A 26661-nucleotide genomic window follows, 5' to 3' on the forward strand; every position below is an offset into this window, starting at 1 on the left:
CAATCCTACCCTCTGGAAATCCTCTTATGCACAACACCAGGGCTACATTCCAAGGTACTGAGTAACTGACACTACTACCCTCCAGGAAAAAGCTAGAGGATAACTGAACCTTTCCTGAGCTTGCAAATTTACCCATGAAAATAAGACTAGACAGTGGTGTTTAACGTGGGCCCACCCAGGCTCATACAAACCCAGTAGAGGAAGCTATAAACAGCAGAACACCAAAACCCACAAAGAAAATTTTGCAGGCTCGAAAAACCACTGAGATAGCCAAAATAATGAAACAAAGAAACAAATCCCAAATGAAGGAACAAGAGAACTCTATCAAGGATGAGATCAATGAAATGCAGCTAAGCAAATTATTAGCAGTAGAGTTCGAGAAATGATCTTGAGGAAACTCAACAGCATAAGTAAGGACATCAGCACCATGAGTAAAGATATAGAAACATTGAAACTAACCAGCAGAGTAGAGGAAGCTGATGACCAGATCAGTAAATTAGAAGACAGGGTAGAAAAAAATCTACCAATCAGAAAAACAAAAGGAAAAAATAAATTAAAAACAGGAAGATAGCTTAAGAGAACTGTGGGACAACTAGAAATGTAATAACATTCACATCATAGGAGTCCTGGAAGAGGAAGGAAATGGGCAAGGATTAGAGAATACATTTGAAGAAATAGTGACAGAAAACTTTTCTTACTTGATGAAGTAAGAAGTCATTCAAGTTCAAGAAGCACAGAGAGCCCCAAGTAAGAAGAACCCAAACAGGCTCACACCACGACACACAGTGATTAAAATGCCAAAAATTGCCCTGGCTGGTTTGGCTCAGCAGTTAGAGCATCGGCCTGTGATCCATAAAGACCCAGGTTCAATTGCCACTAAGGCCACGTTCCTTGGTTGCAGTCTGTCCCCGGCCCGAGTGGAGTCGTGCAGGTGGCAACCACTCGATGTGTCCCTTTCACATCAATGTTTCTCTCTCTCTCCCTCTCTCTCACACTCTGTCTGAACAAAATATCAAAAAATGTCCTCAAGTGAGAATAAAAACAAATATACATATATATACATATATGTATATATACATATATATAATAAAATGCCAAAATTAAAGACAAAGAGAGAATCCTAAAGATAGCAAGAGATAAGCAACATGTTACTTACAAAGAAAACTCCATAATGCTCAGCTGACTTCCAACAGAAACACTACAGGCCAGAAGAGAGTGGCATGAAGTAATCAAGGTCACGAAAAACAAGGCTCTAAACCTCAGACTACTCTATTCAGCAAGGCTGTCATTCGAAATAGGTCAAATAAAGTGTTTCCCAGACACAAAAACAGGCTAAGGGAATATATTAACACAAAAACAAGCACTGCAAGATAGCCTAAAGAGACTCCTGTAATGAGTAGAAGAAAATATAACCACACTAAACAAAAATGGCAATAAATAAGTACATATCAATTATCATCTTAAATGTGAAAGATTTGAATGCTCCAATAAAAAGACACAGAGTAGCTGACAGGAAAAGAAAGCATGACTCACATATATGCTGTTTACAAGAGACCCACCTCACAACAAAACACTCACATAGTTTAAAAGTAAAGGGATGAATAAAAATCATTTTAGGAAACAGAAAGAAAGAAAAAAAAAAAACTGGGGTATCAATACTCATAACTGATAAAGTAGATTTCAAAATGAAGGCCTTAACTAGAGACAAAGAAGGCCACTATGTAATATTGAAAAGATCTATTCAACAGGAAAATATAACCTTCGTAAATATATATGCACCCAATGTAGAAGCACCAACATATATTAAAAATCTTTTGGAGGACTTCAAAGGAGAAATCAACAGCAATACAATCATAGCAGGGAACTTCAACACCCCGCTGACATCACTGGATAGATCATCTAGACAAAAAATTAAAAAGGAAACAGAGACTCTAAATGAAGCGCTAGATCAAATGGATTTCATAGATATCTACAGAGAATTACACCTCAAAACTGCAGAATTCACATTCTTCTCAAGTGCATATGGGACATACTCAAAGATAGATCACATATTAGGGCACAAACTAAGTCTCTACAAGTTCAAGAAGATTGAAATCATATCAAGCACCTTCTCAGATCACAATTGATAAAACTAGAAATCAATTGCAACAAGAACATGCCAGACATTTGAAAACATGGAGCCTAAATAGCATATTATAGAACAATGCATGGGTTACCATAGAGATCAAGGAAAAAATTAAAAACGTCCTGGAGATCAATGAAAATGAACACAAAACAACACAAAATCTATGGGATGCACTGAAGCAGTTCTGAGAGGGAAGTTCTTAGCACTACAGGCCTTCCTCAAGAAGCAAGAAAAATTTCTAATAGACTAACCTCACAATTTAAAGAACTAGAAAGCGATGATTTAAAAATGGCAGCAGAGTGAATGGAAGCTACACAGACCATATCCCAGGACCAGACTGGAATTAAAATAAAAATAAAGACAAATAGTAAGGAAAAAGCAACAGAAAAGCAGTTTGGAGGACCATATAACCAGGGACACTGACTGGATCCTGGTAGGGTTGCAGAGGCATGAGAGGAATTCTGGGAGCCCACAGATATCAGGGGCCTTAGCTGTGAACAGCTCCCTGGGGTTAAACTCCCAAGCAGCTCCACAGCCCAGAGCCAAGAGAGATGCTAAAATAGCCACAACCACTCACATTGGGCTCCAACAGAGGAACAGCAGACTGGATTGGAACTGTGTGGGAACACTCGGGATTTGGAGGGTGCTCAAGGCTTTTACTGAGTTATGGCCATGCAGGATACTGGTCATCTTACTCCTTCCCAGGACTCTGGAGAGAGGCAGTAGCCCCACCCTCGGAAATTCAGCACCACCTGGTGGTCATTGAAATGCAAATTGAGGCACATTAACAACAAGCATCTGCCACACCATTGGGAAATCCCCTTATGCTGAACACCTGAGGGAGTTTCTCATTCAACTGAGAAGCCAAGGCTCTTCAAGTAACAGTGGCTAATAGCTACCAGGCAAAAAGGAGAGGATAACTACCATTCCTAAACTAGCAACTCTAACCAGGAAAGCAAGACCTGACAGTGGTATTTAACGTGGATCCTCCTTGGCTCATCCTAACCCAGGAGAGGTAGCCAAAAACAGCAGAACACCACACACACAGGAAAAATGTGGCAGGCTCCAAAGCCCACTGTAATAGCCAGAATGGTGAAACACAGAAACAAAAGCCAAGTGAAAGAACAAAAGACCTCTACCGAAGATGAGATAAATGAGGTGCAGTTAAGCAAGTTAACAGAACTAGAATTCAGAGGCATGATCTTGAGGAAGCTCAAAAGCATGTGTAAGGACATGAGCACCATGAGTAAAGACATAAAAATGTTGAAAATCAACCAGTTGAAATTTAAAAACCACCAAGAAGAAATGAAGAATGACACAGCAGAAGTTAAGAACATATTGGAAGTTATAAACAGCAGAGTAGAGGAAGCTGAGGACCAGATCAGTGAATTAGAAGACATGATAGAAATAATCAACCAATCAGAAACCCAAAAGAAAGAAGAAAAAAAAAACAATTAAAAAACAGGAAGACAACTTAAAAGAACGGTGGGACAACTGGAAATGTAATAATATTCGCAGTATAGGAGTACCCAAAGAAAAAGAAAATGAGTAAGGGTTAGAGAACATATTTGAAGAAATAGTGACAGAAAACTTCCCTAATTTGGTAATGGAAGAAGGCATTCAAGTTCATGAAGCACAGAGAGCCCAAAATAAAAAGAACACAAACAGGCCCACACCAGGACACATAGTAATTAAAATGCCACAAATTAAAGACAAAGAGAGAATCCTAAAAGCAGCACGAGATAAGCAACAGGTTACCTACAAAGGAAACCCCATAAGGCTCTCAGTTGACTTCTCACAAGAAACACTACAGGCCAGAAAGGAATGGCATGAAGTAATAAAGGTCATGAAAAACAAGGATCTGAATCCAAGACTACTCTACCCAGCAAGGCTATTATTCAAAATAGAAGGTCAAATAAGATGCTTTCCAGACCCCCCACTCCCCCCAAAAAAGGCTAAGGGAATTCATTAGCACCAAACAAGCACTGCAAGAAATGTTAAAAGGACTGCCGTAATTAGCAGGAGAAATAGGAAGAAAAATAGAACCAAACTAAACAAAAATGGCAATAAATAAGTACATATCAATAATCACTTTAAATGTAAATGGATTGAATGCTCCAATAAAAAGACACAGAGTAGCTGATTGGATAAGAAAGCATGACTCATGTATATGTTGTTTACAAGACACCCACTAGACAACAAAAGACTCACATAGGTTGAAAGTGAAGGGATGGAAAAAAATTGTTCAAGCAAATGGAAAAAAAAAAAAAAAAGCTGGGGTAGCAATACTCATAGCTGATAAAGTAGATTTCAAAATGAAGGCCATAACTAGAGATAAAGAATGCCACTACATAACATTGAAATGATGTATCCAACAGGAAGATATAACCTTGTTAAAAATATATGCACCCATATAGGAGTACCTAAATATATTAAAAATCTTCTGGAACACTTCAAAGGAGAAATCGATAGCAATACAATCATAGCAGGGGACTTCAACACCCCACTGACATCACTGGATAGATCTTCTAGACAAAAAATCAGCAAGAAAACAGAGACTCTAAATGAAGCACTAAACCAAAGGGATTTAATAGATATATACAGAGAATTACACCCCAAAACTACAGAATTGGCATTCTTCTCAAGTACACATGGGACAGTCTCAAAGATTGACAACATGTTAGGACACAAACTAAGTCTCTACAAGTTCAAGAAGATTGAAATTATATCAAGCATCTTCCCAGATTACAATGGCATGAAATTAGAAATCAATTGCAACAAGAACATGCAAAGACATTTGAGCACATGGAGGCTAAATAGCAATTTATTAAACAATGAATGGGTTACCGAGGAGATCAAGGAAGAAATTTAAAAATTCCTGGAAACCGATGAAAATGAACATACAACAAAACAAAATCTATGGGATGCAGTGAAAGCAGTTCGGAGAGGGAAGTTCATAGCACTACAGACATACCTCAAGAAGTAAGAAAAATCTCTAGTAGACTATCTAACCTCACAACTTAAAGAATTAGAAAGCAAACAAACAAACCAAAAACCAGAGCAAGTCGAAGGACGGAAATAGTAAAGATCAGAGCAGAAATGAAATAGAGTCCAAAAAACAATTCAAAGTATCAATGAAACAAAGAGCTGGTTTTTCTAAAAGATAAACAAAATTGATGGACCCTTAGCTAGACTCACTAAAAACAAAGAGAGAGAACCCAAATACACAAAATCAGAAATGAAGGAGGAGAAGTAACAACTGACACCACAGAAATACAAACGATCTTTAACAACTACTATGAACAATTATATGGCAACAAATTTGACAATCTATGTGAAATGGACAAATTTCTAGAAACACACAGTGTCCCAAAACTGAACCAGGAAGAAATAGAAAACTTGAACAGACCAACAACAACTAAGAAAATTAAAGAGGTAATCAAGACTCTCCCAGAAAACGAAAGGCCAGGCCCAGATGGCTTCACAGGGGAGTTTTACTGAACATTCAAAGAAGAACTAACACCCATTCTCTTCAAACTATTTTTTAAAATTCAAGAAGAAGGAAGACTTCCAAAATTGTGTTATGAGGCCAGCATAATTCAAATTCCAAAACCAGAAAAAGACACTACAAAAAATAAAACTACAGGCCAATATCCTGATAAACATAGATGCCAAAATCCTAAACAAAATTCTAGCAAATCAGATCCTTCAATACATCAAAAAAAATTATTCACCATGACCAGTTGGGATTCATTCCAGGGATGCAAGGCTGAAACAATATTCACAAATCAATAAATGTGATACACCACATTAACAAAATGAAAGATAAAAATCATATGATAATATCAATAGATGCTGGAAAAACATTTGACAGAATCCAGCATTCATTTCTGATAAAAATGCTCAGCAATTTGGATGATATCTCAACATAATAAAGGCTATATATGAAAGACCTACAGCCAACATCATACTCAATGGGCCAAAACTGAAAGCATTTCCCTTAAGAACAGGAATAAGACAAGAAATGAAGGCCACTCTTATTTAACATAGAATTGGAAGTCTTAGTCACATTAATCAGACATGAGAAAAATAACAGGGATCCAAATTGGAAAGGAGGGAGTGAAACTGTCATTATTCACAGATGATATAATACTATACATAGAAAACCCCAAAAACTCCATCAAAAATTTAGTAGACTTAATAAATGAATTTGGAAAAGCAGCAGTATACAAAATTAACGTCAAGAAATCAACAGTATTCTTATGATGAACACCAGTGATGAACTCACAGAGAATCTAAAAAAACAATCCCATTTACCATTCAGCAAAAAATTAAGACACCTAAAAATAAAGTTAACCAAAAACATAAATGACCTATTTGCAGAAAACTACACATCATTAAAAAAAAAAAAAATAGAGGAAGATATAAAAAAGTGAAATCACATACTTTGTTCATGGATTGGGAAAATTACCATCATTAAAATGGCCATACTACCCAAAGCAATCTATAGTTTCAATGCAATCCCTATCAAAATACCAACGACATACTTCACAGAACTAGAACAAATACCTCTAAAGTTCATATGGAACCAAAAAAGACCTCAAATAATAACACCAATCTTGAAAAAAAAGAACAAAGTTGGAGGGATCACATTACCAGATATCAGGTTATACTACAAAGCTACTGTAATCAAAACAGCCTGATACTGGCTCAAGAATAGGCACATAGGTCAATGGAACAGAAGAGAGAACCCAGAAATGGACCCAAGGCAATATGCTCAATTAATATTTGACAAAGGGGGCAAGAGCATACAGTGGAGTAAAGTCAGCCTCTTTAATAAATGGTGCTGGAAAAATTGAACAGCTACATGCAAAAAAAAAAAAAAAAAAATGAAACTAGACCATCAACTTACATCCTACACAAGAATAAACTCAAAATAAATAAAAGACTTAAATGTGACTCATAAATTCATAAAAATCCTAGAAGAAAATATAAGGAACAAAATTTCAGACATCTTATGCAGCAGAATTTTTACTGATATATCACCTAAGGCAATAGAAACAAAGGAGAAAATGAACACATGGGACTACATCAAACTCAAAAGCTTGTGCACAGCAAAAGATACAATTGTCAAAATGGAAAGGCAACCGACTGTATGGGAGAGCCTCATTGCCAATGATATATCAGATAAGGGGTTAATTTCCAATATATAGAGAGTGCTCATACAACTCAACAAAGGAAAACAAAGAACCCAATTAAAAAATGGGCAGAGGAACTAAATAGACACCTCTCCAAACAGAACATAAAAATGGCCAAGAGACATATGAAGAAATGTTCAACATCACTAATCATCAGAGAGATGCAAATTAAAACAACAATGAGGTATCACCTCACACTTGTCAGAATGGCTGCCATCAATAAATCATCAAACAACAAGTGTTGGCAAGAGTGTGGAGAAAAGGGGACTCTGGTACACTGCTGGTGGGAATGCAGACTGGTGCAGTCACTATGAAAAACATGGTGTTACGTCAAAAAATTAAAAATTGAACTGTCATTTGCCCCAGTGATCCCACTTCTATGAATATATCCTAAAAAGCCTGAAACACCAATCAGAAAGAATATATGTACCCCCATGTTTGTAGCAGCACTATTTACAATAGCTAAGATCTGGAAACAGCCCAAATATCCATCAGTAGATGAATGGATAAAAAAGCTGTGGTACATTTACACAATGGAGTACTATGCAGCTGTAAGAAATAAATGTCTCTTATCCTTTGAGACAACGTGGAGGGACCTGGAAAGTGTCATCCTAATCAAAACAAGCCAAACAGAGAAAGGCAAGTATCATATGATCTCACTTATTTGTGGAATATAGTGAACATAACAGTCTGAGAAATGGGGTATTCCCAGAGATGTGGAAGTGGGGTACAGTCTGACAATCCCCAGAAGAAGGGGTGGTGGGAGAGAGATAAACCACAGAACTTATATGCATGTATGCATGAACAATGGACATGGAAAACAAAGCTGAGGACAGGGCGGGGAGGGAGGGGGCAGAGGGAATCAGTGTCAATGGAGAAATAAAGGAGAAACATCTGTAACAAAAATAAAAATATTAATTAAATTTTAAAAATTCTCAATGTCACTAATCATCAGGGAGATGCAAATTAAAATGAGTGTGAGGTATTACCTCACATCTGCTAGAATGGCTGTCATCAACAAATCATCAAATAACGAGTGCTGGCAAGGATGTGGAGAAAAGGGGACTCTAGCACACTGCTGTTGAGGAATGCAGACTGATGCAGTCACTATGGAAAGCAATACGTAGTTTCCTGAAAAAATTAAAAATTGAACTGCCATTTGACCCAGTGATTCCACTTCTAGGAATATATTCTAAGAAGCCTGAAACACCAATCAGGAATACACACACACACACACACACACACACACACTGGCTAAGATCTGGAAATAGCCCAAGTGTCCATCACTAGATGAGTGGATAAAAAAGCTGTGATACATTTACACAATGGAATACTATGCAGCTACAAGGAAGAAAGAAATCTTACTCTTTGAAATGATATGAAGAGAGACCTGGGTGTCACAATGCTAAGTAAAATAAGCCAATCAGAGAAAGACAAATATCACATAATCTCAGTTATTTGTGGAATATAATGAACAAAATAAGCTGATGAACAAAATTTACTCAGTGACATGGAAGTAGGGAATGGACTGACAAACCTTAGAGGGAGGTGTTGTGAGAGGGCAGGAAGAGATAAACCAAAGAATTTCTATGCATATATGCTTAACCAATGGACACAGACAACCATACTGTGAAGATAGGTAGGGAGGACGGTGTCAGTGGAGGAAAAAGTAGGACTCCTGTACTAATAATTAATTAAGTAAGTAAAAATATAAAGTTTGTGGGCTGATACCAGCCTAGGCCCACCCTAGAGACTTTGTTCAGAAGGCTCTCAAGGAAGTTCAGGAAGCCTCAGGGGGTGGCAGAGCAGCTGACAGATGGAGACAGAACTCTGGGTTTCTTAGACGTTTTACTGATCTGCCCCCAAGCTTGTACCTGGTGACAGTTGACCTTTGTACACATTTTTACCTTTTCATACACTTGCAGGCTCATAAAAGCACTCACAAACTGCAGATCACATGGTAGCTCCAAATAGATAATCCAAAGTCAGTTACAGGTAGTGTCTTACATTGACCTGCACTGGAGTTCCTCCAAGTGAACCCAAAACTAGCAAAACTGGTGGTGGGATTCACACCACACCAGAGAACAACCTAACTGGCCCCACAAGCATCACACCCAAAAGGAAATCCCAGCAAACATGAGAACCTGCTGAGGCCAACTCCACTTCGGGGAGTAGTCCTTGCACAGTGGCTTATATGCTGTTGCCATAGTTACTCTTTATAGTCAGACAGCATGAGACTCATCTCCATTCACAAACAGGTCAACAGCCAACAAAACTCAACTGCAACACATAAACCACACACAAGACATTCCCAGAGCACCTGCATCAAATGATCAGAAAGATTAAACCACTGACATATGGGAGACATAGCAGACCTACTTAATACACAGAGACAAATACAAAAAGTCAAACAAAACATGCTTCAAATAAAAGAACAAAAGAAATCTCCAAAAAAAAAAGGTATTCAAAATAAAAGCATCCAAGCTACCAGATGCAGAGTTCAAAGGAATAATTATAAGGACGCTTAAGGAGCATAGTGGAAAAATGGATGAATTCAGTAAAAACTTATACAAAGTAATAGTATGCATAAAACAAATAGAAACTATAAAAAAGGTCATAAATAAAGAATAAGATATCTCAAATAATGAATACAGTAGGAGAAATCAATAGTAGGTTATATAAAGCAGAGTACCAAATCAGCAATTTAGAGAACAGAATAACAGAAAACACCCAAACAGAACAACAAAAATAATTTTAAAAAATAAGAAAACTCTAAAGACCTCATCAAGCATAACAAAATTTGCATTATATGGGTACCAGAAAAAGAAAAGAGAGAGTAAGCAATCAAAAGCCTAATTGAAGAAATGACTGAAAACTTCCTTAACCTTGTAAAGGAAAAGAATATACCTGTCCAGAAAGCAGGGAGAGTCCTAATAAAGATGCACTCAACAAGATTGACACCAAGAAATATTATAATCAAAATAGTAAAGGTTAAAGACAAAGAGAGAATCTTAAAAGCATCAAGAGGATTACAGTTACATACAAAGAACTAGACATACAACTCTCAGTTAATTTATTAACAGAAAAATTTTAGGCCAAAAGGATTTGGCAAAAAATATTCAAAGTGATAAAAAAAAAAAAAAAAAAGCAAGAGCTTACAACCAAGGATACTCTGTGCAGCAAGGCTGGCATTTAAAACTGAAGGTAAAATAAAGAGCTTCCAAGAGAAGAAAAAGCTAAAGGAGTTAATTACAGCCAAGGCTGTGATACAAGAAATACTAAAGGGAGTTCTTTTTTAAAAAGGGGTAGGGATGGGCCAAAAAAAAGAAACATAGTTATAAAAAATAAAATGGCAACAAAAACGTACCTATCAATAATCACCTTCATTGTAAATTGATTAAATGCTCCAATCAAAAGACATAGAATAGCAAAAATGGATAAGGAAACAAGACTCATTTATATGCTGTCTATAGTAACCCAACTCAAAAAGAAAGATACACATAGAATAAAAGTAAAAAGATAAAAAATTACATTTCATGAAAATAAAGCTGGGGTAGCAATACTTATATAAAACAAAATAGACTTTAGAACAAAGATTGTAATAAGAAACAAAGGACATTACATAATAAAAAGAGAGAGAGAGAGATTAATCCAACAAGAAGATATACCCCTTGTAAACATTTATGCACCCAACATAGGAGCACCTAAATATATAAAGGAAATCTTGATGTACATTAAGGAGAGATCAACAGCAGTACAATCATAGTAGGGGATTTTAACTCCCTACTGACATCAATGGATAGATTTTCAGACAAAAATCAAAGAAACAGTGGTCTTAAATAAACAATAGCCCAACCAGAGTGGCGCAGTTGGTCTTGTGCACCAGAATGTCACAGGTTCAATTCCTTGTCAGGGTACACACGTGGGCTGTGATTCAATCTCTGGTCAGGACATATATGAAAGGTGACCAATTCTTTTATTCATGTTTCTCTCTCACATTGGTGTCTTTTTGTCTCTCTCTCTCTCTCTAATAAAAAAGGGGGCAGTAGCCCAAGTGGGTTTAATTTACATTTACAGAGCATTTCACCCCAAAGCAGCACAATGTACATACTTTCAAGTTCATATGAAAGAGTCTCAAGGATACCAAAGGATACCACATGTCATAATACAAAACAAGCCTCAATAAATTCAAGATTGAAATCATATCAAGCATCTTCTCCCACCACAATGATTTGAAACTACAAATCAATTACAAGAATAAGACTGAAAAACACAGAAACATGAAGTAAAAATAACATGTTACTAAATAATGGATGGGATAACAATGAGATCAAGGAAGAAATAAAAACATACCTTGAGGCAGAAACCTAATCTTGCTGTGTGCACAAGAAACAAGACTCAACCTCTCTATGGACACATGTTCTATGGGAAATCTTTGGGATATGCTTTGTTGGGGCATAAGTATAAGTGCAGTTGAACTGAGCAACCTGTACTAAACTGTGGCATCCTTTAAGTCTAGGCATGTGATCCACCCTGCCTCAGAAGGTATAAGTCCTAATAGGGTGTGTGAATTAATTGGTGCCAAATGCAACATGATGACCGCTTTATTAATGGTCCTTAAGTCTTGTACTGGGTGGTAGTAGTTTGTCCCAGGTTTCTTTATAGGCAGCAGGGGGGTATTCCACAGGGACTGGCATCACTTTAAAAGTCCCACTTGAGTTGTTAGTCTAGGTAAATCTAGATCCCTAGACATGCTTCCCACAAAACCATGTACTGGCATATTTTAACAGGCTGAGCTCCAGGCTTCAGGTTAATCAGGATTGGGGTGTGATTTTTTGGCCAGACGTGGGGTGTGGGGAGTTTCTTCTGCACAGACTGATAGAAATTCAGCCTGTAGTTCTGTGACCACTGTTGGCTTATCAGGTGGGGAGATATACAACTTCCATTCTTCTTGTCACAGTACTGCTAAGAACACTATCATGGAACAGGCCTCCTCACCTAGGCCCAGTTGTACCATTCCATCTGGAACAAAGGCTATTTCTGCACCTATCTTTGCCAGGAAGTCCCTGCCCAACAGCAGTACTGGGCAGTCTGGAGATACAGAAACTTATGAACCACCTGGTGGCCTCCCAACTGGCATTTCCAGGGGCCACAAAATGGTCTACAGGCTTTGGTTCCAGTAGCCCCCATGATGGTAACTTCCCACCCTGAGAGGGCTGCCACCTTTTGTGTCACCACAGAGTGTTCAGCCCTGTGTTAACCATAAACTCTACTGCTTGGCCCCCAAACTTCATTTTGACCATGGGCTGATGGGGGCCTGGTTGGATAAAGCCCAGTCTCCCCTACTCAGACTCTATTCCTGCCAGGCCAATCAGATTGGCCTCTAGTGGTTCTGGCTAGTAGCAGCTGGGTGGAGCAGAATTTCCTGGTTTTCCTTGCTGGTGGTTGGGGCACTCATTTTTGCAGTGTCTGGATTCCTTGCAGTAGTCACATTGGTCCTATCCTAGGGGCATTTTTTCCTTGGTTCTTTAATTTCTCATTGTTTCTGTTTTAGTTTCACTGATGGAGCTGTTCACCCCAAGGCTGTGGCTAGGAGAGTCACCTTCCATTCCATTTTACAGTCTACCTCTTTTTTAGCCACTTGTTCTTGGTTTATAAAGACTTTATTGGCAATTTCCAGTAATTCAGTAGCATTCTTTCCAGACCTCTAATTTTGAAGCTTTCATCTGATGTTGGTCTGTGCCTGTCCCACAAAGGCAGCATTGACCATGAACTGGTTTTCAGGGGCCAAATGAAGTGTAGACTCTGAAGGCCTTGCACAATCTCTCATAGAAGTCAGCCAGACTCTCATCTGGTTTCTGTAAGACCTCAGAGCTCTTTGCCATGTTTGTGGGTTTTTTGGCCCCTGCTTTCACCTCTTGGAGGAAGGCCAGTTGATATCTTACTAGCCAGTTTCTTTCTTCTTCTGTATTTGGGTCCCAGAAGGGTTCCTCATCAGATAAGTTTTCTCATGCCCCAGCTTTTATGTCTAGATGTCCAGCTGGTGCCTGGCTCTGGCAATGCGTTGGCCAGCTATGGGGGTAAGATGGATGGAGGTAGGCTGTCAGGCAGGTAAGGTTCCCCATTTGTAAGTAGCAGAGTGTATGGTGGTGGCAGTGGAAAGACCTCTTCCAAATCCCCATGTAATATAGGTGGCTGCTTAATTCACCATGAAGTCTTTCTTGCACTTTGTGCCACAAAAATCTCACACAGAGAGTGCACAATTTTGGGGAGGGTCAATTTGACCTCATAATCTCCTGAGAACACCTTGTTAATTTTTTTTATTATCTATTCCAGAACAGTGTGTTTAGAGAAAATCCCCCCATAATTATAGCTAAGATGATTAAGCAAACATCCCAGTGAACAGTGTCAAAAGACAAACAGGAGTACACTCTCATTTTGTCTGCCTGGCCACTCCCCTCATGTGGATTCAGGCACCTCTTGGCATTGGCAGGTTAGTATGAGCCCCTGACTTGGCTCAGGTTTACTGGTGGAGACAAATGTTCCCAAGAACTGATACTGCCCTTAGCTGTATGAGGTCTCTATGGATGCACAGGATGGGACTCATACAGGCTTCATGACAGGCATTGTGGAGCATGGTCACTCACACACACAATCACACAGAATTTAAACTTTCACCCAGAAATTCCCTATCATGTGCAGTGTCTATGCTGCCTGGGAGGTGATCAAGCTCCTCTTCCACCGTAGAGGCAGGCCTGAACTCAGTCCTGGGTACCTGGAGACACTTACTGATCCATTGTCCTGGCAGACTTTTCTATCCTCCTTGCAGTCTGTTCAAGCACAGCAGTGGCTGACACAGTTGGTCCTGGAGAGGGTCGGGGGTCCACTGAAATCACCAGCAGTGCACCTTCTTTTCTATCGAGGGAGGCCACAATTAGTGGTTTCTTCCTGCTGGCTTCTGACAACAGTGGCTCAAGGGGCCAGCACAGCAGTTTACTTCCTGGCCAATACAACAAAATGTTGTGGCAAAAAGTTGGTTAGTGGGAAAGGACAGGCTACACACACTCAGAGGATTAAAAAAGGACAGTTTAATGTGCACCAGTGCTGTCCCAGTGGAGTCACGTCCAAAGGCTAAGCCCGAGCCCAGGTTTCAACCACCTTTTATACATGATGTGCCTCTGGGCATTTGGGGCCTTTTAGTTTCACTGTATTTTAGGTGGTTGGCTGATGTACAGGAATTACAAAAGCCAGGGGTGGAGTCTCTGCACTGCCTAATGGGGTTATCTGCACCTGGTTTGTCTTCTCAATTGGGGTGGAGCTCTCTTTCTTCTGTAGCTGCTTCCTGCTGGTTGTAGGTGTACAGCTGTTCCTAAGTTCTGTTAGTGTGTTGAGAAATTGGGAAATAAGGGTAGGGATAAGTTCTATAGGACATGGTCAGGGCTATTTGTTTGCCCATAATAGTTTGTATATGGTTTTGTAGAAAGAAAAGAAGGACACATGCCTTGGCCAGTGTGGCTCAGCAGTTAGAGCATTGGCCTACGGTCCAGAGAGACCCAGGTTTGGTTCCTGCTAAGGGCACATACCTCAGTTGCAGTTTGTCCCCAGCCCTGGTTGGGTTGTGTGGGAGGCAGCCACTTGATGTGTCCCTTTCATGTCAATGTCTCTCTCTCTCTCTCTCTCTCTCTCTCTCTCTCCCCCACTCTATCTGAACAAAAAATGGAAATATATCCTCAGGTGAGGATAAAAAAAAAAAAAAAGAAGAAGGGCACAGACAGGCTTCCAAAATGAGGCAAATATTGTGTAAATAATTAATTAGGTATTTAATAAGAAGTATGCCTAGGGCAGGGGCTCTGTTGGTGGCCCTAGGCCCCTGGTGCACAGCACAGGGCCTGGCACACAACTGGGGTTTAATAAATGTTTCTCTGGCCCTGGCAAGTTTGGCTCAGCAGTTGGAGCATCAGCCCAAGGACCAATGAGTCATGGGTTTGATTCCAGTCAAGGGCATGTACCTCAGTTGTGGCTCAGTCCTCAGCCCTGGTTGGAGTCATAAAAAAAAAAAAAAAAATCTATGTATGCCTATGAAAATAAGAGAAAAATGAAGATTAAGAATCACAACAAATTATAAACCAGTTTATAAACTTATAAGACTGTCAGTCTATAAGGCTTAAAGTTTCTTTTGCTAGAATGAAAACAAGCAATGACAATTGGAAAGCATCAAATGCTCAAGTGAATTTTATATGTTGACATCATATAAGTCATTTTTTAAAATTCTAAATTAAAGGATGGGAAATCAAAATTTAAAAAATGAAACAGTTTGGAGGGTTGATGACAACTGGAAGAATTCAGAAACCAGTTTAATCTACAGATAAAAACAAAACTTTAAATTTTGAAGACAACCAACTGTGCTAGAATCCAATATTCACAGTCAGGTATTGCGGTTTTTATTAAAACACAGTTTCTCTTTATAAAATCACCCTAATTTTTATTAAAGAGACTGCATTAGGTCTGGTTTTAATTTAACCTGATTATTTGCATAAAAGTAACCAAAATTATCTATTGATAAGCTTTCTCAAATTTGCTTGGCTGGAATATCAGTTATTCATAACGAATCCTTAGATTGAACTCTATGGATTTACTCACGGGGTAGAAGCCCATGTCACAATTGCCGTCAGGCTGTGCCTGGAATACCTGCAGATTTGGATCATGTCTTCAAGTCCTTGAGGTCCCCAATGTGTTGAGATTCCTTGTCTGCTATCTTTCAAGAAAGCAATCTTTGTTCTATACCTGGAAAGAGTACCAAGCAAGATATCAGGCCATCCCCTGCAAGTGGCTTTTGATAAGCTTCTATCAGTCTTGAGAATCAATTCCAGTTCCTTAAAGCTTTTCTGCTAATATCCAAAGTCTAGTCATATCTCTCTTGATTATAAAATTTTGGTCAGAAATTTAGTTAAAATCACAACTGGAACCTGGTTTCATGTGTTCTATTTTATTTTTTAATTAATCAATTTATTTTTGTTAAAGATGTTTCTCCTATTTTAAAGAGAATCGATTCTTACTGCATTTATGCAAATATATTTCTATGAAAATAATACTTACTCATTGAGAGTTGCAAAATTTTGGAGGAATTAGGTAGGAATAAAAATATAAATGATTCAATATTGCTTGAGGATATAGTTTACCAACTTGTTTTAGGAAAATAAAAATGAGCTTCCTTATATCTGAAAAAACAAAAAGATTTTCCATGAATCAAGTTATTTCTTAAAGTTTTATATTTCAAAGAGGTGAACTGTTCAGAAATCTGCAATCTAGAGTAAATCAGAGGAGTCCTTTTTACAAACATTTCCAAAGATGCAACATATTTGCAAATGCATTACAGTAAAACAATGACTGCCTATGAATGATGAAATTTAAAATGACATAGTTGTAGACTTAATTATAATTCAATTGATACAGACCTATGTTTTTTGGTAAGATATAATATTCAAGATAACAATATCTTGGTAAATAATAGTTATTATAAAATGACATAAAAGAACAATATAAAGGTCACATTTTCAGATTCAATACACAATTTCAATATATATAAAAAACAAATAATATATGCAAGACTTTAAAACACTGCACATGGCTCATTTGAAGTGTATATTGAGCACTAAAAACAATTCATAAATATCCCAATGCATGTGTCACAAACATCTAGAGTACACTGCCAGATGCCCTCATAGGAAACCATCAATTTTGGCTTGTTTGGTGTCACTTATGACACCTGCTACCTTTGAGTTTCCTGTTTGACCTTGGCTTTGAATATTTGTAAGTTTTTTTCCTAGAGCAGGATAAAAATTTTAGAACATGCATTTTAATAAAAATATATGTATACAAATAGAACATAGTTATTATTATTATTAATTTTTATTTAGAAAAGCTTCCCATGTAATCTCAAGTGTCTTTCATAGGACTGATTTGTTTTAAATTTTTTATAAGGAGAGAGAATAAATATTTGAGGTATTCCAGGGCCCATAGTTATAACTCAAAGTCATTTCTCAGTTAAAAGAGTCTACTAATATTTAAACTTTGGGAAGATTGTCAAATATACTTAACCAAAAGATCATGGCATAAACTCTTTGTAAATTTAGATAAAACAAACACATATTGTATGGTAATAATGGTACAAAGCAGAAATCAAACTTAAACTGGTTTTACTATCAAAAATTTTGTGTAGACCACAGGGTCTTGTTTAACCTACATAAGTATTTTATCTCTTTAGACCAATAAAATATAATTTGTTAGTAATGCCATCCAGAGGCAGAAAATACACCATATATAACACAGAGAAACATGCATCACATAAATGACTATGCACATAATCTGAATTACTAATTTTTGTAAATATGCAAGATTTTTTTCTCACTTATTTTTGGAATATAATTAACTAAACAAACTGATGAACAAAATTGACCCTGAGACAAAGAGGTAGGGTACAGACTGACAAACCTCAGAAGAGGGGACTTGGGGGGTGGGGAGAGATAAATCACAGACCATATATGCATGTATGCATAACTAATGGACACAGAAACAAAGCTGGGGATAGGGAGGTGGGTGTCAATGGCGGGATAAGGAGAAACATCTGTAACAAAAACAAATTAATATAAATAATTTTTTTAAAAAGATTTTTTTCTTATTTGATTTAGATAACTTTTAAGAAAGCTGGAAAAAGGATAGAAGGTATTAATTACTAAGCAAGAAGATCTGTTAAGACTCTCAATGAAAGTATCATGTGCTGTGAATGAGTAGTGGAAATTAAGAAATTAAGCAATAGAAGAGAGCCTGCCTGGGGGCTGCTTCAGCTCCCTAAAAGTAATATAGAAAAGAAGTGAGATTTGGTGGGGCTGCTTTGGCTCACTGAAAATACAGAAACTCCAGTGACCTAAGATGCAATATAAGAGTGAGGCTGTCCAAATTAATGTAATAACTGTTTCAGATATGAGTAGCCTGTGGATGTGTTTAACCAGTGTCCTGAGGGTGGCTTTGCCAATGATCAAGGCATTAGATGCTCTGAGGATGGATTTACCCAGCTCAGACAAAAGATTTAATAATGAAGGTGGTTTAAACCACAGATGTGTTACCCTGTGCTCTGAAGGTGGACTTACCAATGACCAGGACATTAGACAGATGCCCTGGGCATGGATTTATCCCACTTGGGCAGGGGACTCAACTCTACACTGGTCAAACAAGCAGGAGAAAAGTGGTTTCTTCCAACATCAGGGGTGATCAGGTAGGTCTTGACTCACTGGACCATGTCACCAGGTATAACCTGGGGATGGTTATGGGGGTAGGTGACTCCATGTCCAGAGGTCAGGTTTACCTTTTATCTCAACATTGATGAATCTTGAGGAAGGACTTGCTCCACAGCTGGCACGCAGATAACCCCCACATTGATGAGTGTGAGAGAAAGCATAATAAAAGCAATTCTAGGTCCATCAGAGAAAAATTAAGTAGAGGTAGGGAACTGAAACCTGACTTTGGTTTCTCTACAGACTTAAAACTTTCATGAATTTTTACAACCTTCTATAATTTACACAAACATTTTTTTACCCATTCAAAAATAACCATCATTAGAATAACTCAATTTCAATCCTTGTCCTGTAAAAAATAAAACAAAATGTATTTCTGTTGAGCTAGGCCCCTTAGCTAAGGCAAATAAGCAACTCCATTTTTATCGGCAGTAGACCTTCCTTGATATTTTTTCAATAATAGGTTGATTACCCCTAGAAGTAAAAGAACTTTGCCTAAAGTTATGGTTGACCTACATAATGGGATGTATCTTGTAGTTTCTGAGTATCAGGAACTGAAAATCATAAGCGCAGTGATTAATGCTTATCTTGGCTTCTGTAATAATTGCCTTTGTACCCACTATTGTACAGGTTCCCTGAGGAGGAAGCAAAAGGAAATGTGACTTCTGTCTTTAAAAGCAAACTAGTAAGAATGTTCAGGATTGCCAATTTGGGTAATGTCTGCCCCTGCAGCCCACCGGTGAATAAAGTGCTCCTTTTATTTACAATTCAACTGTGCATCTCTGATTGTCTCGCTGGCACGCTATAACATTTGGAGGCCCCAGCGAGATCCTTGGTGCTTTGTGACATGAGGGGCTAGACACATGATGGGTGACCTCTCCTGGTTTGGCCAATGAACACCTAGAGGTCTTTAGGGGAGGCACTACCTGAGACATTTTAGGGTCACGAAGATCCTACTTAGATTTCCAGTGAACAGCCCAAAGATGCCAAAATGTCCCCAAAAGGTTTTAGGAGACTTGGAAAAAAAGCCTCTGGAGGTAAGTTCTGTTGGGGTGACTAGTCTTTCTGGGTGAGAGGAAGAGGGCCAGACATGGCACAACCTCTTCTCTCCTGGAATTCCCCTAAGATGTTAGGGTGGTTCAATTCTGGCAAATTCTGTTCCCTCAGGCCCACCTGAGTAACACAAGTTTTTTGTGGGGCTTTTAACTTTGGGGAGTTGAAGATAGTGATCCTGGGCATGGGAGCTAGGTGTTCTTGGAGAGAGTTGAAAAACACTCTGCCCCACATAAACACACATACTAGGATGTTGCTTCCCTTTCCTGCACTCTTTTGGCAACTCTGGGTCAGAGAAAAGGTGCCTGGGTATGGCAGATGGAGACAAGGGGGGAAAGGGCTCCATTCTCACAACCCCATAGTGTAGGAAGCAGAGGGGGCTTCTGTGGGGAAGGCCATCTTGCCTCTGAGGGAAGATCCCCCAGCAGGTAGGAATCTAGCAGGGGTGACCATTTATGGTCTATGTTCTATTCTCCACAAGTGATCTTTATAACTAGAGAGTGTAGACCCCATCCCCATCTCAGAAAAGCTGCAGGTCCTCATCAGCCTCCTAGAAACAATCTTTTACACTCACAGGCCAAATTGAGGTGACTGCCAGCAGCTCTTGGCAACCCACTTTGCCTCAGAGAGAGGGATAGAATTAAACTAGAGGCCAAAAAGGTGGTTTTGGGCCCCAGTGGGTGGGGAATCCTTAGAGAAAAATAGACATGAAATTGATGGCATATTTCCTACCCTCAGGCCCAATTGGAACCCCGATACCACTGCAGAAAAAAATTCACTGGACACTTTTCACTGGTACTTATTGAAGGGACTAAAGGTGGCTGCTAGAGAGCCTACTAATTTATTCAATGTATCAGAAGTAATTCAAGGCCTGCAGGAATCTCCTACTTAGAGTGACTTTGTCAAGTGTACCAAGTGTACATTCCAATAGACCTGGATACTCCAGAAAATCCAGCAGGCAGTAAATATGGCCTTTGTTACTCAGTCAGCCCAAGATATTAGGAAAAACCTCCAGAAACTAGAAGGTTTCAAAGAAATGAACCACTCTCAACTGGTTGAGATAGCTCAGAAAGTATGTAACAATAGAAACACCCTGGGGAAAAACAAGACAAAAGAATAGCCAAGGTGTTAGTAGCAGCTTTAAGGTAAACAGGGACCATGAGAAAAGATTACCATAGGAGGACAAACACAAGAATACGTTGGGACGGCAGACCTCAGCCCCAATTGGGAAAGAATCAATGTACTTATTGCAAGAAAGAGGGACATTGGAAATAAAAATGTCCAAATCAACCAGATAGGAAAAATGAGAGAAATATACACACCCCAGCCATCCTTAACTTAGAGGAATGACAGGGCCAAGGCTCATTTAAACTCAGCCTCTGACAGCCCAGGATTATTGCACAGGTAGGGGGCAAATCAGTTAATGTCTTAATAGATACAGGGGCTACACATTCAGTCCTAACTGAGCCTCTGGGTCCACTAACAACTAAGAAGACTTCAGTTCAAGGAGTGACAGGTCAGACTGCCCTCTATCCTACTACCAGAACTGTAAATCTTAGAAAAGGCACTGTTACACACTCCTTCTTAGTTATGCCTGAATTTGTGTATTGTCTGTTGAGGTGTGATCTCCTCTGAAAGTATACAGGCTACAATATCATTTGTTGGAGAAGAAGCACACCTTACTGTAAACCTGAAACATCAAGACCAACTCTCATTTTACCCTTCAAAAATACTTGTAACCTGCCCTTTGTCAGAGAAATATCTTTTATAGGAAGAAACCTCAGGACCGCCAAAAACAGACCCTGAAATATTGGCTTACATGAAGGAATTACAATATCTCTTTCCTTCTGTCTGGACTGAAAGAAACTCTCCCAGACTAGCTAGCCACCAACCACCAATTGCAATTCAACTGCCTGCCACGGTGACTCTGGTTAGGGTAAGACAATAACCCATGAGCCACAAAGTAAAGAAGGGCATTGCCCCTCATATTCATAGGCTGCAGAAGGCTGCAATTCTGGTTCCCTGTCAATAATTGTGGAATACACCCTTTTTTCCAGTTTTGAAACCTGGCACCAAAGACTTTAGGCCAGTGCAAGATTTGAGGTAAGTAAAAAAATGGATCAAGACCATACACCTGACGGTCCCAAACCTCTATACTCTATTGAGCCTTCTTCCACCAGGACACCTATTCTATACAGTTCTGGATTTAAAGGATGCCTTCTTTAGCATCCCTTTAGCCTTAGTTAGCCAGCCTATTTTTGCATGTGAGTGGATAGATTCTGAGGAAGGATTTTTGGGACAGTTAACCTGGTTAAGACTACCCCCAAGGCTTTAAGAACTCCACTACTCTATTTGATGAGGCCCAGTTCTGACTTACAGGCCTTTAAACAAAAGCACCCTAAATGTATCCTACTCCAATATGTAGATGACCTTCTCCTAGTGGCAAAAGACAAGGAGAGTTGCCAAAAAGGTACTGAGCACCTCCTGGGCACCCTACAGACATTAGGGTACTGGATCTCAGCCAAAAAATCTCAATTATGTTTCTTAAAAGTTCAATACATGGGATATAAGATCATCAAGGACCAACAGACTCTCTCCTCTAGCCGCATAGAGGCAATCTTGCAGATCCTGGCCCCAAAAACCAAGAAACAAGTCCAGGAAATTCTGAGGGCAGTATGACACTGCCTCCTATGGATCCCAGGATTTGCAGCCATTGCTAAGCCTCTGTATATAAGGGGCAGTACTTATAACTTGGACTGAGACAGAACAGAAAGCCTTCAAGACTTTAAAAAGGACCTTAATTTTAGCACCTGCTCTTGCCCTACCAAATATAACAAAACCCTTCCATTTATACATAAGTGAGGCAAGAGCCATTGCAAAGGGAGTCCTCACTGAAAATCTGGGACCCTGGAAGAGACCAGTAGCCTACTTATCCAAAAAGACTAGATCCTGTAGCAACCAAACGGTCTGCCTGCCTCAGAGCAATAGCAGCTACTGCACTCCTAGTAAAGGAAGCAGACAAGTTAACTCTAGGGCAAGAGTTAGATTTAACTGCACCCCATGTGGTTGAAGCTCTCCTCTGGAGTGCTCCAGAGTGCTGTATGTCAAACACTCTAGTCACCCAGCTCCAGGAGCTCCTGGATCAACCCCACCTCAAATTTCATAAAATATTGACCATCAATCCTGCCAGCCTGCTCCTCATTGATGACTCAAATAAATCTCTACATGACTGCCTGGAAGTAATTGACACAGTGCGGACTGCCAACCCAGACCTCAAGGATATCCCACTGCCATCATCAGATGAGTTATTGTTCACAGAAATGAGCAGCTATATTCAAGAAGAAATTAGGTATGTTGGGGCATCACTAGTAACTCTAGACCATGTTATTTGGTCCAAGTCATTGAGTAGGGGAACTTCAGCCTCATGGGCTGAACTTATAGCCCTGATCCAGGCCCTACATGGGGGACTAAATAAATCAGTAACTATCTATACAGATAGTAGGTATGCCTTTGCCACAATACATGTACATAGTGCCATTTATCAGGAACAAAGACTTCTGACCTCAGCTGGAAAAGATATTAAAAATAAAGTAGAAATTCTTGCCTTATTAGATGCAATTTTGTTACCAAAAGCTGTAGCTATATTACATTGTAAAGGACATCAAAGAGGGAACTCCATAGAGACACAGGAAAATAGTGCTGCAGATCAGAAAGCTCAAAAGTCAGCCTAAAACCAGTGGGGCCTCTCCATATATTAATTGCGATGCCAAACCCAAGTTTGCCTTCAACTCCTACTTACACTGGGTCAGAAAATGACTTAGCCAAGCAAAAACAAGCCATGAAGGAAATCAATGGATGGTGGACACTGCCTGATTAAAGGTTGTTGGTACCAGAGGCTCTATGGAGAACTTTAGTTAATCAGCTGTACCAAACCACTCATTTAGGCTACATCAAGCTTACTGAACTCCTAGAGGCAGATACTTCATACACAATTTAGACAATATTATAGATAACACTGTTTCCAGGTGCACAACCTGTGCCCAAGTTAATGCTAATCAGGGTAGAAAAGCTCTCCTTGGAATTTGGCCTCAGGGAACCTTCCCAAGGGAACATTGGCAAGTAGATTTTATAGACATTAAGCCCCCAGCATCAGGATATAATACCTCCTGGTTTACTTAGACACTTTCTCTGGGTGGGTTGAGACTTAACCTACTAAAACAGAGATAGCCACCATTGTACTTAAAAAATTACTCTAAGAAACCATGCCTAGATTTGGGTTACCTTTGACCCTAGGGTCAGACAATGGCCCCATCTTTGTAGCAAGAATATCACAGGACATAGCCAAGGTCCTAAATAATAATTGGAAACTCCATTATGCCTACCAACCCCAACACTCAAGGCAGATAGAGAGCATGAACAGAACCTTAAAGGAAACCTTAACCAAATTTACTTTAGAAACAGGTGAAAACTGGATCACTCTGCTCCCCTTTGCCCTCTTACGAGCAAGATGTACCCCATACTAGGAGGGATTCTCCCCTTATGAAATTATATATGACAGACCTCATCCCATTCTTCCCCAGCTCAGAGAAGAATTGAAAGCTGAAATTCACAATTGCTTCTTACTCAAGTTCTTTCAGGCCCTGTGGTTCATTCAGAAGGCTGTCCATAAGCATGTCCATGATGCCTTGCCTGTACCTATCTCAGACCCTGTTCATCCTTTTCAGCCTGGGGACTCAGTGTGGGTAAAGAAGTTCATCACCCAGGGAATAACTTCAGCTCGGAAGCAACCACACACTGTCATGCTGACCACCCCAACAGCAATAAAGGTTAATGGCATTTTAACCTGGTTACACCACTCTTGGCTGAGGACAGAAAAGACAATGTGAACAGCAGAAGAGATTCAGGACCCCTGAAGATAAGACTCTTACATTCATCAGGACCTTAATTTCTCTGGTCATGACTGTTCAGGGGAACGCTTATAGACCTGGACCCCAGTGGAAATAAGAACTTAGAAATGGAATATTGGGGAAGGTCTTAAGAAATGTTACTGCAAAGGGAATAAAAAAAAAAAAAAAAACTGTTTTCAACTTTGAACTTTGTGACCACTTGATGGGGACTATTAGGGTCACAAAGGTCCCTGATGTCTGGGTCACATATGGAGGGGTTAGCCCTCAACTATAAGACACCCCAACATGGGGCAGTGGAACATCTGCTGCAGAATGGGGATTACGAGGGGTAGAAATTCATATTTGCCCAGGAGGCAGCAAGATTATTCCCAGTTGTCTAAATGCTAATAAATATTTTTTAACCTCTTGGAGTTTTGAAACCAGACCTACTATTTCAGGCTAAGAAATAGGGATCCACATATAAATTTTAAAAGGCTGACCAACCTCAATTATCTGCAGCTGTGGACACTACTACCCTAATCAAGAATTACCAGAATCTAAGGGATCTCAGCCTCCAAATAGATACAGATCTCACCCACTTAGAAAACTCCATTTTCCACTTAGAGAACCAAGTAAACTCCTTATCCAAAATGGTCCTACAGAACAGGAGAGTATTAGACCTCTTATTTCTTAAGAAAAAATTATGTGTTGTAATGGGAGAAAAATGTTGTTTTTATGCAAATAATTAGAGGATTATTCAAGAAAGTTAATTACTAGTTAGAAAAAAATATTGAGGAACAAGAAAGAAATAGGCGACAATTCAAGAATTGGTTTCAGGAGGGAGGGTGAGTGTGTGAGAGAGTGAGTGAGTGTATGACAGAGTGTGAGTGGATGTGAAGGTGGATGACAAAACTCTGTGGATAAGACACGGAGCAAAAAGTTCCTGTGTTGTGGATGGGAGCAGAAAGCTACAAAGGTAATCAGCCCTACCAGGTGCTTATCCCTGCATCACGGAAAGGTCTCACCATTTTGGAAGATCCAGGTCTTCTCTAGTGAGAGCGGATTGGGCCCAGCAATCTGAACCCACCAGCACACCTGGCACCATTGGACCAGTGGACACTCTGTGTCAACACAGAACAGTGCACAGTAGTAGAGATCCAAAGTACTGGTCACAGAAGCCACAGACAGCCCAGAGCCCAGCACAATTCCCCATAGTAGCACCACAATCAGAGTTGAGATATACCCCCAGCAACAAAGGATGGGGAGCAGATATCTATCCCCAGGCAACAGAAGCAAAGACCAGCAGCTGAGACCCATCCCCAAAAACTACAGCAAAAGCTGAGCAGGAGTTGAGCCCCATGGGGCAGCAGCACTTCCCAGCCACCAGCTACAAAACCTAGGTCTCCAAAGAGGCCTGTACGGTCCAGTAGCCCACAAGAGCCATGGGAAGACAGAGCCCAAGAGAGACTGGTGCAATCCAGCTGCCCACCTGCTGGAACTGCAGAATGCGGGGACACCAGAGACCCTGTGCAATCCAGCAGGGACTGTGCGATCTAGTTTCCTGAGGAAACTTCAAGGTGCTGAAACACCAGACAAATCTGTGCAACCCAGCAGGGACTGTGCCATTCAATTAGCATGGGACCTGTGGCATGCTGAAGCACAACAGAGGACTGTGCAACCCAGCAGGGACTGTGCAATCTAGTTACCCACAAAGCCTGAGGAGTGCTGAAGCACCATAGAGACATGTGATACCCAGCAGAAACTGTGCCATCCAGGTACTCGAGGGACCTGTGGGGTGCTAAAGCACCAGAGAGGCCTGTGCAACCCAGCAGCCCATAGCATAGGCATAGGTTCCCAAAAGAACTGTGCAATCCAGATACCCAGGGACATGCAAGGTGCAGAGGTACCAGAAAGGCTTGTGTGACCCAGCTGCACACAAAATAGGCATAGAGGATGTGAAAATGAAAACAGAGTGAATAGAAGCTAGGCAGATGATCCCCCAGGACCAAATGAGAATTACAACTAAAATAAAGACAAATCCTTGGGGAAAAAAGCAACAGAAAAGCAGCAGGGCAGGATCTGCGGAGGCATGAAAAGGTGGTGAGCTG

General features: G+C 39.8%; 1 protein-coding gene across 1 annotated transcript in view; it reads left to right on the plus strand.

Moving 5' to 3' along the window:
• The window catches only part of SYNDIG1 (synapse differentiation inducing 1), a 394531-nt gene extending 372761 nt beyond the window's left edge, over positions 1-21770 (plus strand). The window contains exon 4 of the mRNA XM_036245078.1: positions 21725-21770. Coding sequence (XP_036100971.1) covers positions 21725-21730 — 6 coding nt within the window. The 3' untranslated portion in view covers positions 21731-21770. The remainder of the gene's footprint in view (positions 1-21724) is intronic.
• The last annotated feature ends 4891 nt before the right edge of the window (positions 21771-26661 follow it).

Source organism: Molossus molossus, unplaced genomic scaffold, assembly GCF_014108415.1.
Source record: "Molossus molossus isolate mMolMol1 unplaced genomic scaffold, mMolMol1.p scaffold_m16_p_6, whole genome shotgun sequence".
NCBI lineage: Eukaryota > Metazoa > Chordata > Mammalia > Chiroptera > Molossidae > Molossus > Molossus molossus.